Source organism: Marmota marmota, unplaced genomic scaffold (assembly GCF_001458135.2).
Source record: "Marmota marmota marmota unplaced genomic scaffold, marMar, whole genome shotgun sequence".
NCBI classification, from domain to species: Eukaryota; Metazoa; Chordata; class Mammalia; order Rodentia; family Sciuridae; genus Marmota; species Marmota marmota.
In genome coordinates, this window is record NW_026000101.1 from 7,494,688 (window position 1) to 7,510,845 (window position 16,158).

The 16,158-nt window shown below is 34.1% G+C and overlaps 1 protein-coding gene and 1 non-coding gene across 22 annotated transcripts in view; one reads left to right on the plus strand and one right to left on the minus strand.

The window, feature by feature from the left end:
• Positions 1-16,158, minus strand: part of Fktn (fukutin) — a 96,589-nt gene that overhangs the window by 46,418 nt on the left and 34,013 nt on the right. For 18 of the 21 annotated variants that reach the window (XM_048783246.1, XM_048783256.1, XM_048783251.1 and 15 more), the window contains 3 exons: positions 12,009-12,138; positions 9,608-9,741; positions 7,753-7,880 (listed from right to left, as the gene is read on the minus strand). In XM_048783246.1, the coding sequence (XP_048639203.1) occupies positions 7,753-7,880; positions 9,608-9,741; positions 12,009-12,138 (392 nt within the window). Of the gene's footprint in view, positions 1-1,402; positions 3,036-7,752; positions 7,881-9,119; positions 9,284-9,607; positions 9,742-12,008; positions 12,139-16,158 lie in introns of those variants that run through there. The other 3 variants (XM_048783264.1, XM_048783265.1, XM_048783266.1) reach the window with 3 other exon arrangements.
• LOC125610728 lies at positions 9,262-9,364 on the plus strand. The gene has a single exon (XR_007340728.1). It is a non-coding gene; the product is annotated as a U6 spliceosomal RNA (small nuclear RNA).

The following is a 16,158-nucleotide window of genomic DNA, read 5'->3' on the forward strand; positions in this document are numbered from 1 at the left end:
AAAGTGTCGAATATGATATGTCAAGAAATTTGTAATGTTTTGAACAACCCACAATAAAAAAAAAAAAAAAAAAAAAAAAAAGATGAGGAACACAATTCTATTTCTGCAAAATGAAAAACCAGGTATAACTAAACTAATATTAGAAGACAGGACAGTTGTATCTTTGTGGGAAAAAGGAGTTGATTGTGAGGGCAAATATATAGGCCTCTGGGATGCTGGTAAATATTGTTTTTTTGCCATACCACGGATTGAACCCATGGCCTTGTACATGTTAGGCAAACACTCTATTTTCAAACCACAACATCAGCCTTTTGTATTTTGAGATGTGATCTTGCTAAGTTGTCTAGAATCACAAACTTGTGATCCTCCTGGGATTATAGGAGTGCACCACCACACCAGGTCCAAATATCTTTTTTTTTTTTTTTGCAGGGAGGTGGGTACAGGGTATTGAACTCAGGGGCACTTGACCACTGAGCCATATCCCTAGCCCCTATTTTGTATTTTATTTAGAGACAAGGTCTTACTTGCTTAGCACCTTAACTTTGCTGAGGCTGGCTTTGAACTCTCAATCCTTCTGTCTCAGCCTCCTGAACTGCTGGGATTACAGGCCTGCGCCACCTCACCTGGCTCCAAATATCTATTTTTTGACTGAGATTCTAGCTACATGATTGTTTACTGGATGATTTTTGGAGCTAAACACTTTCTGTATGTGTACCTTTATGTGTATGTGTTACACTTCAATTAAAATATTAATGATTATTTTCTATTTCCTAATCTTCTCTAGACTATAAACTTATGTTTTACTTTGAATCCTTAAGAGTTCTTGAATTCCCATTCAGATTGAGGACTCCCTTGTTCATAGCCAGGCATGGAGGGTTTGTTTGTTTGTTTAGTTTCATTTTACTACTTTTCCCAATTACCTCCTGTTTAGCATAGGTTCTCATACACCTAAGTCTAGCTTACTATACCAGCTTTTTCTGTAGGTTTCTGTACTAACAGTCTCTTTCACTTCTTCATGCCTACACATATTAGCTATAACAGTATTCCTCAACAGGGCTTGTATCTTATTACATTCCCCACCTAAAGCCCTAAGAGATTCTATTGTTTATTACATTAAATAAAAGACTCTGCAGTCAAATATTAAGTCTTTCTGTCAATTAACTGCTTCACCAATATTGCTCAATATCATCTTTCTACACTCAGATTAAATCTCCTTTCTTAGAGCCAACTCAATCTAATTTAATAGCAATATTCAAATTGTGCTGCCTCTACCCTTACCTCAGCATTCTCTGTACTTGTTTTATTCTTACAAACTGTCTCTCTGCAATTATGTAGTATAAGTTTGTATTCATCTTTGTTACATCTGGTAGGCTTTAATTCACTATTTGTGATTTTTTTTTTCTAATTATTACATGGCAATGAACCTCCCTAACTGGACTTCGAGGTTCTGCCTGCTTAACTCAGAATCAGTGGACAACTGAGAATCTATTATGTGTCAAGCACTGAATCAGGTAATTTCACAATATTATTCAATATAAGCATTACATGCCATGAGGTATGCAGTGTTATCTTCATGTTATGGAGAAACCTGAAGCTCACTCAACTAAAATCACACATGTATATTTTAGATATAGAAGTCTCTAAATAAAAAGTGCCTAACAAATATTCAAAATGAAATATTCAGATATATTGTAATATTTTATAGATAAATTTTGAAAATGCAACTGAAAGGTTGGGAAAAAGATGTGCTTTGCACCACTAAAAGCCAATAGATGTTTGGAAAAGTTAACAGAAAGGTAATAACTGTTAGTAACTTGCCATGGATGGCTGATCCATTTTTACGATGCTTCAAAGATATATTAGATTAATGAGAAAAAGTGAAAAAAAGTTACTTAAAGGAACTATCAGGGGAGTCATGAAGGGCTATAATTAAATTGCAAAACTCAGTAACATGTAGTAAAGTTTGCACTCTCATTCATTCATGCTGATTACACAAAAATTTGTATCATTTTTTAGAAAGGCAATCTGGCAATGAATCAAAGCTCTAAAAGGCTCACTTTTTTTCAGAATCAGTAAACATCAATTAATCCACACATCCATTCATTCATTAATTCATTTAACATATTTACTGAGCATGGAGTTTAGCTTGGGGTAAATAATAAATGTGATATATAATCGCTGATGACCTCAATGGCAAAGCTATAAAATTTCTATGTATGATGATATGGCCAAATAAAGACAATTTGACCTTATTTCCTTTTATTTATTTTTATTAATGTATTAATTGTACATATTAATGGAATGATAGTTCAATACATGTATATGATGAGCACTGATCAAATGTAGTCTCTCTTTATCCCTCACCTCTTTCCAAATGATAATAATCAGTATTCTACACTCAAGTCAACTTTTTAAAACTTCCACGTAAGAGAGAACATGCGGTACTTATCTTTTTTGGTCTGGCTTACTTAACAATGTCCTCTAGTTACATCTATTTTTGCTACAAATTATAGGATTTCATTCTTTTTTTTTTTTAAATGGTTCAATAACATTCCTGTGTGTATGTAAAAATCCCTAATAAAGCTTTTATTTTATGCAAAGATATACTATCAGACTTCATTAAATTTAAAAAAAGGAACAATCAGAATAGAAAAAAATAGTTAACTAACCCTATTATTAGGACTTTCTCCATACTCCTCTTAAGTCTGCCTAACCAACCTGTTTTGAAATTACACTTCCTTGCAGTTGTTTCTAGATAGGGTTGATCTGGCACCTCAACTATAGATTGCACATAGTTCAATTACTCTACTGCTGACATAAAGTACTTTAATGTTATATTGTTTTATGGTCTAGATTACGAGATCCTTGAGAGCAGAAACTAAGTTATATTCACATTAGTATCCTGAAAATAGACTAGTTAGAAATAAATTTTATAGAAATGAAGTAATAAATTACAAAGGAGTCACACTCGGATATGAATGTAGTTCTCCAAGTATGAATCCAAATTTTCTGAAGATCTATCCAATAAGCAGAAACTGAAAATATAAAAATATAAGAAGATATAAGGAAAAAAAAAAAAGAAGATATAAGGAACCACTCACAGCCTAGGGATGGAAAATTTCCTATTTAAGGATGCAGCAGTAGCTGTATTACTGCAACTATGTTTTCATGGAAGAATTATTCATAATACTAAAAAGATTAGTATTAAGGACATGGGCTTATAGTAAGGACATGGGCTCTAAAGTGATATTGACCTAGGTCTGAGTCTTAGCTCTAACTAGATTCCTCATTCATTAATTAAAGACAACAATATTAAACTCTCCCTTATAAGTCTATTTTGAGGGTTAAACAAGATGATGCACATAAAAGTGTGGTAGTGTCTAGCATATAGTAAGAATTCAATAAAAGTTAACTATTGGGTTGGGGATAGCGCTCAGTGGTAAAGCATTTGCCCAGCTTGTGCTCAAGGCCCTGTTTGATCCCCAGCACTACCAAAAATAAAATAAAATAAAAGTTAACTATTATGATTACCTCTAAAATTCACACCAGCTGATTTAGATGGATAGGGAAGAAATAACCCAAAGAAACCTAACCAGGAACTGTAACTGTAAAGTTGTGGAATAAAAACTTCACATTCTGGAGGCACAGTTTTATATTCACCATTTTTTATTACTAGTGATCTAAATTCTCAAGAAGACAAATAGATACAAAAAATGAAGGGCTGGGGTTGTGGCTCAGTGACAGCGCTTGCCTCACATATGTAAGACACTGGGTTCGATCCTCAATACCATATAAAAACAAATAAATAAAATAATAAAGATATTGTGCTCATGTATAACTAAAAAATATTTTTTTAAAAAATGAAGACAATAGTTAAAAACAAAATTTGGAATTTGAATATTTGATAAAAGATGACTTTATGTTCAGGAGTTAAAAAGAGTGAACAGAATGAGTGTTATGATACCTGTAAGAAAATGCTTGCCCAGAGAATAGAAAGTTAACTAAGTCAGTGCTGTGTTTAAGTGCTATGCTTTGTGCCTATACAGCATAGCAGTAGTAATAGCCACATAGTAATGATAGTAGTGGCAGTAGCTAATTCTGACATGGTACTTACAATGTGCCAGGCACTGTTCTAAATGAGTTACATTAACTCACTTACCCTTTTAACTCTGAGCAGAAAACATTTAGGCTCAAGTTGAACAGGTCTGAGGTTAAATTTTGGCTCTGACATTCATGGCCAATGATCTTGAATAAAATTACTTTACTTCTCTGAGCTGTAGTTTCCTCATGTCTAACAACTGGTGAAAATACCTAGCCCACTGTGACAATATAAGGATTATCTAAAATTAAATACATAAAGTACCTATCATAGTGCCTTATATCTAACAGATACCCTGCTAGCTGTATCTTTATTTTTGCTGTTAATATTCAAATTATTATTCAATCTTATGACCAAGACATTTTTCTGTAGGCAAGCAGAGTAAAGTTTAGAAAGAAGAGAATCTTTCTCTCCAGAGTTCCTTTCAGTCTCTTAAAAAATGGCACGCTTTCTATAATGTTTCTCAGCATGAACTACACATGAATAAAAAATAGAGTATTATAAAAGATAAAAAGACCCTTACATTAGTTTTAAAGGTTTGGGTTCTTCCCCCCTAGGAATGGTAGTGTTAAAAATAGATTTCCTTAAAGTAAACAGTGCCGAAAAGAATGAAAATGGCATATGGCTAGGGGAATCTTCCAAAGAAACTATTTCACACAGCCATCTCCTGTTCTTTTCTCTGCCTTTTAAGGTCACAGTAACGTGATAGAAAATCTGGGACTCACACCATCTGTCCAGACAGTTCTATCACTGCTCATTTCTCTTGTTAAATAGTCAGAACACTTCACACTTCCCAAACACTGCTACTATAAAGAGCAGTTGAAGCAGAATGAAAGAAGCTTTTTCTATCCAGAAATGTAGCGGTTGGAAATGAATAGTTCTTTTGAGGTTTGTGAGTTTCATATCATGTCAGTAAGAAGAAAAATTCACCCCTTAGAAGGAAATTTAAGAACAAAAGGACTCTAATACTAGCTCTAGAAATTATCTTTCTTTAAAAAAAGGGTGGCACTCTTGTATGAGTTCTTTAAGAACAGATGTGGCACTTTCATACTGAGATAATTACACAGATCTCTAATCTGTACATTTCTCATAAGACTAAGAGGAGGAATAGTTTACTACCACTAGTACTACTAATAATAATACAGGTAACAATTACTTAGCATTCATGACATTTTTTTTTCTTTGATACTGGTTATTGAACCCTAGAGGGCTGAGTCACACCCCCAGCCCTTTTTATTTTTTATTTTGAGACAGGATCTCACAAAGTTGTTTATGGCCTTACTAAATTACTGAGGTTGGTCTTGAACTTGCCATCTTCCTGCCTCAGCCTTTTGGCTACTGGAATTACAAATGTGTGCCACAAAGCCTGGTTACTCCACGCATCTTGTCATTCTTCATAGCTTTCTTTTTTAAAAATTACCTGTTTTAATCCTTAAAATCACTTTATGTGGCAATTTATCATATTATTTCCATTTTACAGTTGGGAAAACTCTGGAAAAAGATGAAAAAACTTGCCCAAAGTAATGTAGTTGGTTAAATGTAGTGCTGGGATTCTAAAGCAAGCACACTGGCTCCATGCACTATTTTTTATTGTTATACTTTAAAACAAATTTTTCAAAAACCCCCTAATTAAAATTGGCATCTCTTTCATATTTTAAACAAACTATAGTTGAATGTCTAAAACATTTAACCCTCATGTTCATTTAGCCGCAATGACAGTCAAATATATACTTATTAATTTACTAATTTCTGTTTTATTAATTTACTAATTTCTGATTCATTAATTTACTAATTTCTAATTCTTTGAATCAGAGCTTACCCAGCAAAAAGGAGTTTGTTGTCATTTAGAAAGAAAAGAAAAACTATAATAAAAGCTTCAAGAATGTGCTCTAGGATCAGCATCAGTTTGGGGATGCTTTATGACTCTGAAAAAAGGTTTGAACTACTCTCAAACTTTCAGAACAAGTTCAATCTTACATAAAGACTCCTTGCCTTCAGATAAAAATTCAGGGACCCCAGGAGGGTGGGTCAATGTACTTAGAAGAAATCAGGATGAGTCTGGAAATCCTTCCTATTTATAGAATTCTCCTTTATGTTCAATGGCTCAAATATATTAACTAATAGAAGCCCCAATCTCAGGTAGTTGGTGAGGTAAATTTATGCCACTGGTCACGTGACTACCATGATAATGGCACTAATGATAGTGATCACATTGTAATCATAAAATTAATAATACTAGATAACAATATCAATAAGTCCCTAAATGCTGCTAACTTACTAAGTACTAAGCACTAAGTTATGTACGGGATATTGTGAATAGTGGTTAAAAGTCTGAACTCTAGATACAGACTGCTGTCTGACTGCTTCATTTACTTGAACAAATAACACTTAAGTTCTCAGAGCCTCACAGATCCTCAGGTTGGGTTGTGCCTGAAACAGTGCTATAGCAGTGTTCAGAACAGTGCTGATACAGTAGTTCTTACCTAAATTTAATAGATGAGGCACTTCATATTCAGAGAAGTTGAATTGTCAAAGTTAGGGTGGAGATGAAATTTCTCAGGGTTGCCTGACCCAAGCCTATGCTCTTTGGGCTGGTGTGTTCTTGCTCACTCTCTCTTTCCATTCTACCCCACTCCGTGGATGGTGTGCATTACAGAAGAGAGCAAGTACTCTAATGTCATTTTTGTCTTATCCAATATAAGACTTTGAGTAGGTCAGCATTTTAAAAAATTTAAGTATTAATGATACCAATCTAACATACTAAATTTCATCAATTCTGAACACCTCTCTTCCCAATCTGTGAATCATGTGTCATATAACAGTGTTTTCCCTTTATTAGTCACATGTAAAATACTGTTACATCATTCATTGATAAACTATGGTAGCTGTTATGCCCAAAGTATATTCTTTATTTCTACATTACAGGCACATTTCTAAAGCTTGCCCAGCACTCATTTAAACTTCATTTAAACTTCATTTCACCATGACTATCTCCTTACCAACCCTAACCCATTCCTATATAATTATCAGACTCCTATAACTGTGATGGGCAGTGTTTTTTACTTTGTTCTCTGAGCTTGATTTTTGTGTTCCTTGCTTTGATATTCTCTTTTTGATGACTTCAGAGTTTTGATCATGACTCCTTCAATTGATAAACCTAGGAATATTTCCTCCTCCCAGACTGTCCTTATAGGAGGTTCTCCCTTCACGGGTATAACTAGACTCTATGGGTAAGCTAAGAAAGCATAAACTAAATAATGGAGTCTTGACAAATGTGGGTTCTTTTTCTTTCAGTTATTCCCCTGTTTTTTTAAAACTATTCTTTTTAAATATTTATTTTTTTAAGTGTAGATGGACACAACAAAATGCCTTTATTTTCGTGTGGTGCTGAGGATCGAACCCGGGTCCTGCCCATGCTAAGTGAGCGCTCTACCGCTGAGCCACAATCTCAGCCTCAAAACTATTTTTTTTTTAGTTGTAGGTGGACACTATATACTTATTTATTTTTATGTGGTGCTGAGGATCAAACCCAGTGCCTCATATACGCGAGGCTGGCACTCTACCACTGAGCTATAGCCCTAGCCCTCCCCTATTTTTTTCTTTCTGAAATTACTTCTATAGCCACTTTTAATAAATACTTATCTGATTCGTACTTAAATTTTTTTCCTGATTTGGCCTGAGTGCCTCCATTCCACATATGGTCAGTCTCTTCATAGAAGAAAAAAATGTCAAGTTTTACATCATCTTTTCCCTGGAAGGATAGTTCCAAGCTGTCTTCCACCTAGGGTGAAGATGAAAACTTTCATAGATTGAAATAATGGCAATACATTTAAAAAAAAATTTAGAAAAATAAAAGGATTCTTATCTTTTATATATACAGAGCATTAATTTTAAGATACATGTTTTTTTCAAGTTGTAGCACCTCTGAAATTAGGATGTATCAGTAGTAATGTTTAATTTCTTAAATGCACATAAAAATAATGTTTCTTACAACAGATGACAACTCAGAGTAAATGACTTATGGTAGTTAAAATTATCACTGCAGAGAAAATGGAAACATTCTGCTCCAGAGTCCCTTTCTGACTAAAGAAGGAAAGGATCCAAAGAAAAATTACTTCCTTAATAACCAAGAAAAACAATCAGGAAATAAGTCTCTCATCATAATCAATCGATAAGTAAGTAAAGCAGCATTTCATATAACCACATACTAGCACAGATCATTACATTATATACATGATAAAAGAATAAATAAAAAATTAAGGTACAGAAAAAAAATTGAGAGGATTTCCTTAAAGTACTTATCCTATAAATAATTATGTGTCCATCAGATTTGGTATAGCTGTCTATTTCATTAGTAGTCACATAAAAATTTGTGTCCCCTCCACCCTCCAAATCAGTGAGCTTCTCAAAGATAAGAACTGTAATTTATTCATCTTCGTGTTCCAGGTGCAGAGAACAGTACCAGACATGGTGAATGTTCAGTAAATGTTAAATGACAAAAGCTCTATTGCTTTGACTTAGACCTCAGGAAAATATTTGATTAAACCTTTTTAGAAAAATAGGATGATTATTTTTGATGAAAGAAATAATTTTCCAGAGACTAAATATATTTCTACTTGCTTTACAGGATAATACTTCCCCTGGGACAGGCAAATTAAGAGCAAGATGATCACAAAGGGTCATGGGCTTAGGAGCATAGAAATCAAATTGTCTGGAGTAACATTTTATCTTCACCATAATATCCTATCCCTGAGAAATAGACCTCTGAGGAAACTGCTATAACTTAAGACATGTGAGATAAACAAGAAATTGAAGTACTTCTTTAAAATGATTCTAAATTTCTACCCCCTAGCAATCAGTGAAATGTTTTGTGTTGATAATTATAATGACATTAATTCAGAGATAAACATAAAATTAAACGACTAATGAGAAACAATATAACTTCAGATAAAGTGGATGGGATTACTTTTTACATTAAATTTTTATTATTGCCTAATAAAGTAACAATAAATTCATTTACAAGAGTCCAAGATCCTTCTTTCCTCTCTGATAGATTAAAAGCCAGATTTTCCAAGCTTTTCATTAAATCGTGCAGAAATCACAAGTGGTAACAAACATCCATTGAATCCATTGATACGGAGTGACAAAATTATATAAGCACTGCTAGCTCCAGCAACACGTATACTAAAATTGGAACAATGCAAAGAAGATTAGCATGTCCCTGTGCAATGATGACACACAAATTGTGCAGTGTTCCATTTTTTTTCATATTGAGCAGTTTTCTTAGGCAAATGTAGTGATCTACTCAGAACTGGACCCCCAATTATATTTAAAATATTTTACTCAACTCACTTATTTTTAAAAAAATTTTGCTACATCTATACCAGCAACACTTGCCAAAATAAACTATTGCTATTAAAACAAAAAAAATTATGTCTGAGTTACATACTATCAACTCTATCATTGAGATATGTCACTTATAAAATAAAGACAAGTTTTGTTACTGACCTTCCCAAACTTGTGTTTGAGTGGAAGTCCTGCATCCTGAAATGCTATAATAATATCAGATTTGTAATCTTGTATAAAAATCCCTAGGTCAACATCTTTGCTATAAGGAATAATATTGCACTGCCGATACCATCCTAAAACAAAACATAATTTTTATTAAAAATTTAAATTTAAAAATTGGTCATTATAATAGCTGATCTTTGTAACAATGGATTTTACTTCACAGGGTTAGACTGAGAATTCTTTTTCAAAACTATTTTTTAGAACATTAAATTCCAAATGAAAAGACTCAGGTATAGGAATCTGTCCATCTATCTAGTCTATCTAAATTTCTTCACTGGTCTGAGCACTCAACTTCTCATAACCTTTCATGACATATTTAATTTCTGTATAAATCATTAGCTTTAAATGTATTAACTGGGTCATCTACTTTATTTTCATTTTTTAAAGAGAATTGGCATTTATATGAGTAAATAAATGGCCCATTATTGAGCTTCCAACCCATAATGGGCCATCCATTTAAAAAGTTAAGTTGCTGTTCAGAATGTTTAATCATTGACATTTTAGTGATGGAGGCTTCTTTTAAGGTGTGCTAAAAACAATTTTATTAATCATTATACCTTTCCTGAGTCAATATTTATAGAATTAACCAGCTCTGAATAGCTCATTTCTGATGGATAATATTTAAAAAGGAGCAACATTAGCTTCAATTTTCAACACACTGCCAAAAGATATTAAAGTGTTTATTATGTCTATTCACTAAGATACTAGAGCATTGTCCTAAAAAAATAAATTACTGAAGACTTCTGAGTTTCCCTTATTATCCTACTAATCTTTCCATCCAAATTATTTAAAAGTAAACAATATTCCACATTTACCCTAACAGACATTGCTAAATAAGTATCAACAATTATCCTGATAGACAGTGCTATAGGAATTCCAAGATAATCTAATAAATAATTATAAACTATAAAAAATGGAAGGCTCATCTAATACAACTTTCTTATTTCAAAAATACTCTTAAATCAAGAAAAGCATGGGTCTAAAAAGTCAAAACAAACTATGACAAATGTTTACTTTGTTTTTTGAACCCAGGGACACTTTATCCCCACCCCCTTTTATATTTTATTTTGAGACAGGGTTTTGCTAAGTTGCTGAGGCTGATCTTGAACTTGGAATCCTCTTGCCTCAGTTTCCCTAGTTGCTGGGATTATAGGTGTATGCTACCATGCCCAGCTATGACAAAAATGTTTAAGAAGTATTTTTTTTCTTAGAGAGAGAGAGAGAGAGAGAATTTTTAAAAATATTTATTTTATATTTTTCGGCGGACACAACATCTTTATTTATATGTGGTGCTGAGGATTGAACCCAGGCTGCATGCATGCAAGGCAAGCGCACTACCGCTTGAGCCACATCCCCAGCTCCAAGAAGTATTTTTAATGACACAGACTATAACACAACTTTGCTTCTACAGTTAAACCTTAAAGCAAATACCAAACAATTGTGTGAGCAATGTTCCTCTTTTAGCTTATTCTAGTTGTAAGCTCCTTGATGGGAAGAATCATGTAATCGTCCAATGTGGCCCAACAGAAGGATAACCACATATCAGAGTTTATACCTGTTGTACCAGAATAAATAGCTATGGCATTTCATTTCACTCTCAAAGGTATCCTTATTTGAACAATAAATTATATGGCAACTCTATGAAAGCAGAAGGTGAAGTTCTAATCAAGAAACAATAAATACAGCTACAATCAACCATAGTTTTAATAACAGGAAACAAAAATAGAACAACTTTTAAGATTCTAAATAATTCTAAATTCCAAAGAAGTCTGATCTAATGAATAGTGGTCATAGATTTGAAAATTTTTGTTAGGTTCTAATAGCAACTTGTCTAAGGACTACAGAAAAGTCTGTAGTTCTCCCTTGCTGATGAATAATGTTATCTAATCAGTGATACTCTGAATGATATGGAAAAGGTCTGTATACCTTACGACACCCCTTTCACTCTTCCTCTCATTAGATATATAAGTTAAAAAAATATGAGTTTTTTTAAAAAGCAAAAAACAATCTTTAGAATAGAAATAATAAAATGCTAGTTTAAAGATTACCTGAAAATGAACTATAGTCTCCATACATATTCTGATGTAAATTTTATACACGTTACTTACACTGTTTGGTAAATACAAACATAGTCTTCCAAAGATTCTACTTTATATTTCTGAAATTAATTTTCTTTAAAAAAATCAATATTGATCTTTGCTGCATGCATAAATGTTTACTCAGTCTATAAATATTACACTGTGAATGTCACTAATGTTTTATCAACTTAATTGGTTATCCCTAAAGACAAAAAAGGATAAATGACGAGAAGACAAACATAAAGCAGGAAGAATTTTACCTAAGCAAGTTCCACTGCTCAGCCAAAAGCGCACTCCCAATTTCTTTAACGTTTTGGCTGCTAGTTGCAATAATTCCTTAGCACTCTTCCGAAAAACCATAGCTTCCACAGTGTTATCATCAAGGTACTGCTACAGATTAAATAAACAATAGTCAGCTATTAGAGCCATTTCCAAATTGCTGGAAACATTCCTGTGACATCTGAATTATATCTGGTAATTAACCCCATATTATATATATTTTCTATAATAAATATCAAGTTTTATAGTTACTTCTTAGTCACACATTAAAATAAGAATATAAGAGTAGTTTTTAGGAGAGACCAAGAAGGAATACACTTATACTTTTATCAACTTCCTCCTTCCAGTCACAATTTGGCAGGGTGGGCAATTAGGGGGAAAAGAAGGCTAATTAAGATAGTTACAAGTATAACTGAAGCAAAATAAATTAAATGATGCTTTCATCATTCATTGATGCTACTGTCCTTTAAAAACTGCATAGTAAAGAGGAAAGAGGATTTTGAATCAAATTATATGTGTTCAAATTTATGATCATTTCTTTTTAGCTATGACCTTCTGCATATAATCCTGGAAGAAAATAAGTTCAGTGAAGAAGGTTACTTCATGCTATTTATGACATATTTCCCAGTGACTAGAACAGAGCCTGCATTTTTGTTGAATCAATGAGAGAATGAAAGAATAAACAAACCTCTCTTAGATCTAATTTTCTCATCTGTAATTGAGTATAATAATTATTATTTTTTTTAAATTTTTTATTGTGGGTTGTTCAAAACATTAAAAATTTCTTGACATATCATATTCCACACTTTGATTCAAGTGGGTTATGAACTCCCACCTTCACCCCATACACAGATTGCAGAATCACATCAGTTACACATCCATTGATTTACATATTGCCATACTAGTGTCTGTTGTGCTCCGCTGCCTTTCCCATCCTCCACCCTCCCCCCTCCCCCCCTCTCCCCTCCCCTCCCCTCCTCTCTCTCTACCCCCTCCACTGTATAACCCTGAGGGTCTCCTTCCATTTCCATGCAATTTCCCTTCTCTCTCCCTTTCCCTCCCACCTCTCATCCCTGTTAAATGTTAATCTTCTTCTCCTGCTCTTCGTCCCTACTCTGATCTTAGTTACTCTCCTTATATCAAAGAAGACATTTGGCATTTGTTTTTTAGGGATTGGCTAGCTTCACTTAGCATAATCTGCTCTAATGCCATCCATTTCCCTGTAAATTCTATGATTTTGTCATTTTTTAATGCAGAGTAATACTCCATTGTGTATAAATGCCACATTTTTTTTATCCATTCGTCTATTGAAGGGCATCTAGGTTGGTTCCACAGTCTTGCTATTGTGAACTGTGCTGCTATGAACATCGATGTAGCAGTGTCCCTGTAGCATGCTCTTTTTAGGTCTTTAGGGAATAGACCAAGAAGGGGTCAGATAGAGCCCTAATATCCAGAGTATACAAAGAACTCAAAAAATTAGACAATAAGAGAACAAACAACCCAATCAACAAATGGGCCAAGGACCTGAACAGACACTTCTCAGAGGAGGACATACAGTCAATCAACAAGTACATGAAAAAATGCTCAACATCTCTAGCAGTCAGAGAAATGCAAATCAAAACCACCCTAAGATACCATCTCACTCCAGTAAGATTGGCAGCCATTATGAAGTCAAACAACAACAAGTGCTGGCGAGGATGTGGGGAAAAGTGTACACTTGTACATTGCTGGTGGGACTGCAGATTGGTGCAGCCAATTTGGAAAGCAGTATGGAGATTTCTTGGAAAGCTGGGAATGGAGCCACCATTTGACCCAGCTATTCCCCTTCTTGGTCTATTCCCTAAAGACCTAAAAAGAGTATAATAATTATACTTACATGATTGCTGGGCAGATTTAAGGAGGAAAATGCCTTGTAAAAGATGAAGTTTTATATAAATATTATCATCATTTACTCAGTTTTCTTGTTTTTCTGATTCTTTTCATGTTTAGAGTTTTAGGACTGAGGAAAGCACTATAAATTCTTCAGTGATGCTTCACTAACTACAGGACAAAGACCTAAATTATTTGGCCTAGGAGACAAGGACATTATGTTCTGGTCCCTTACTATTGGTCCAATCTAACCTCCGCCCTCCTTACAATTCATTTTGCAGCAATAAAATGTAACTTTCTAATTATACTACAATTTTTCTAGCCTCTATGACTTTATATATGTTGTTTTCTTTGCCCGATATGGTCTATGCCTCTTGAAAAAGACAAAATTTAGTATCATGATTTAAATATGTCCATTTAATTTTTCCTGTTTAGCCAATGAACAGACAAGAATCCTGGGATCCAGAAAGATCTCCAAAATATCAAAGAAGAATAACATGATAGGATGTACCTACTCATTTTATGGACAAGGAAACTAAGGCTCAAATATTTTCCGGAGATCTCCGAGCAAATTAGTAAAAGAACAAGAATGTAACTGTCTAGATATTCCTAGGTCAGTTATCCAGATATTTCCAGATTCCCTTTGATTTTTCACTGAAATTCAATTGGTGAAGCTCATGAATTATTGTGTAATGCATTTTTTTCCTGTGAAAAAAATCAAGTTTAGAAAAATGTATAGTATCCTAATTCTGAACTTTGTAGGTGATTTGTGAAAATAATTAAAAGTAAATAGAGTCAGGAGAAAATTTCCTCTTCTTCCTTCCTGAACTATTCAATACAAGAGCCATTAGGGAGGGCAGAGCAATACAGGTTTTTGTGCATAGGGATGGCCTAGTATTATGGGATGTCAGAGCCACGCAGGGTTAAGGAGATCCACCCTGCAGGTGAGCAGCCAGATGTAGGAATTCAGAGACTGAGTAGGGTGACAATGGTGCCTACACAGAGGAGCAGCCCAACAAGGGCAGCAACATCCATGGCAGGGTGAGAAAAACATCCACATGGGGAGGGGGTCTGTCAAGAGATTGGTTATATATGGGAATACTAAACAAATAAGTAAATATACTAAGAACAATGGAAGTTAAAAAGGGAGCCAGAAATACAAAAATGAACCCTATGTTTTTCAGTTGAAATTTATAATGTACGTGGAATAGAGATAATGATGTGAATTCAGATTTTAGTAGAAAAAGATAAAATATAGAGATACACACCATACCCCTGTCCACTGAGAGGGCCTGTGTGTAGGAAAACCAAATAGCAGTGGATACCAGATTCTGGCTTCTATTGTGGTTTGGATGTGAGATGTCCCTCAAAAGCTCACATGTAACACAATACAAAAAGGTTCTGGGGAGAATGATTGGGTTGTAAAGTCTTAACCTATTCAGTGATTTAATCCTGAAAGGGATTAACTGAGTGGTAACTGAAGTGGTAAAATGTGGCTAGAAGGTAGGGATTGGGGCATGACTTTGGGGTATATTTATCTGTATATGGTTGAGTGGAGTCTCTCTTTGCTTCATGGTCACCATCATGGGACCTGCTTCCCTCAGTCACACTCTTCCACCAGGATGTTCAGCCTCACCTTGAGCCCCAAGAAATGGAGCCAGCCTTCTATGGATTAAGACCTCTGAAACCATGAGCCCTCAAATAAACTTTTTCTCCCCTAAAATTGTTCTAGTCAGGTCCTTTAGTCACAGTAGCAAAATAATTTACTAAAACAGGTTCTTTAAAGAACCAGAAATCAGAGAAAAAGTTGATCCCAGTCTTGGGGAGGGGAAATTACATAAAAAGCCTAGAACATCTTGTTATGTTAAAATCTTAAGAATATAATCTAATCCCTTAAATAAAATAGGAAACCTTGAGTCTACACTGATAAAAACAAATGAAAGTTTGACAAGGAAGTCTAGGGATGTGGCTCAGTGGTAGGCTGCTTGCCTAGCATGCACAAGTCCCTGGGTTCAATCCTCAGCACTGCAAAAAAAAAAAAAAAAAAAGTCTGAAGAAGAATATAAAGTAACTTCACACTGGGTGTTAATAAGGAAAAAATAGAAACTTAATGTGAGGCTGGTAGATAAAACAAATCAAGTTCATGATATGAACATAAACAGCAATGGGACAAATCAAAATCAGGCAGCACCTGATGTTATACACTTCTGTGTATTCCTTGTAAAGATGTTTAATCTGAATCAAACATGAGGAAAAATCAGA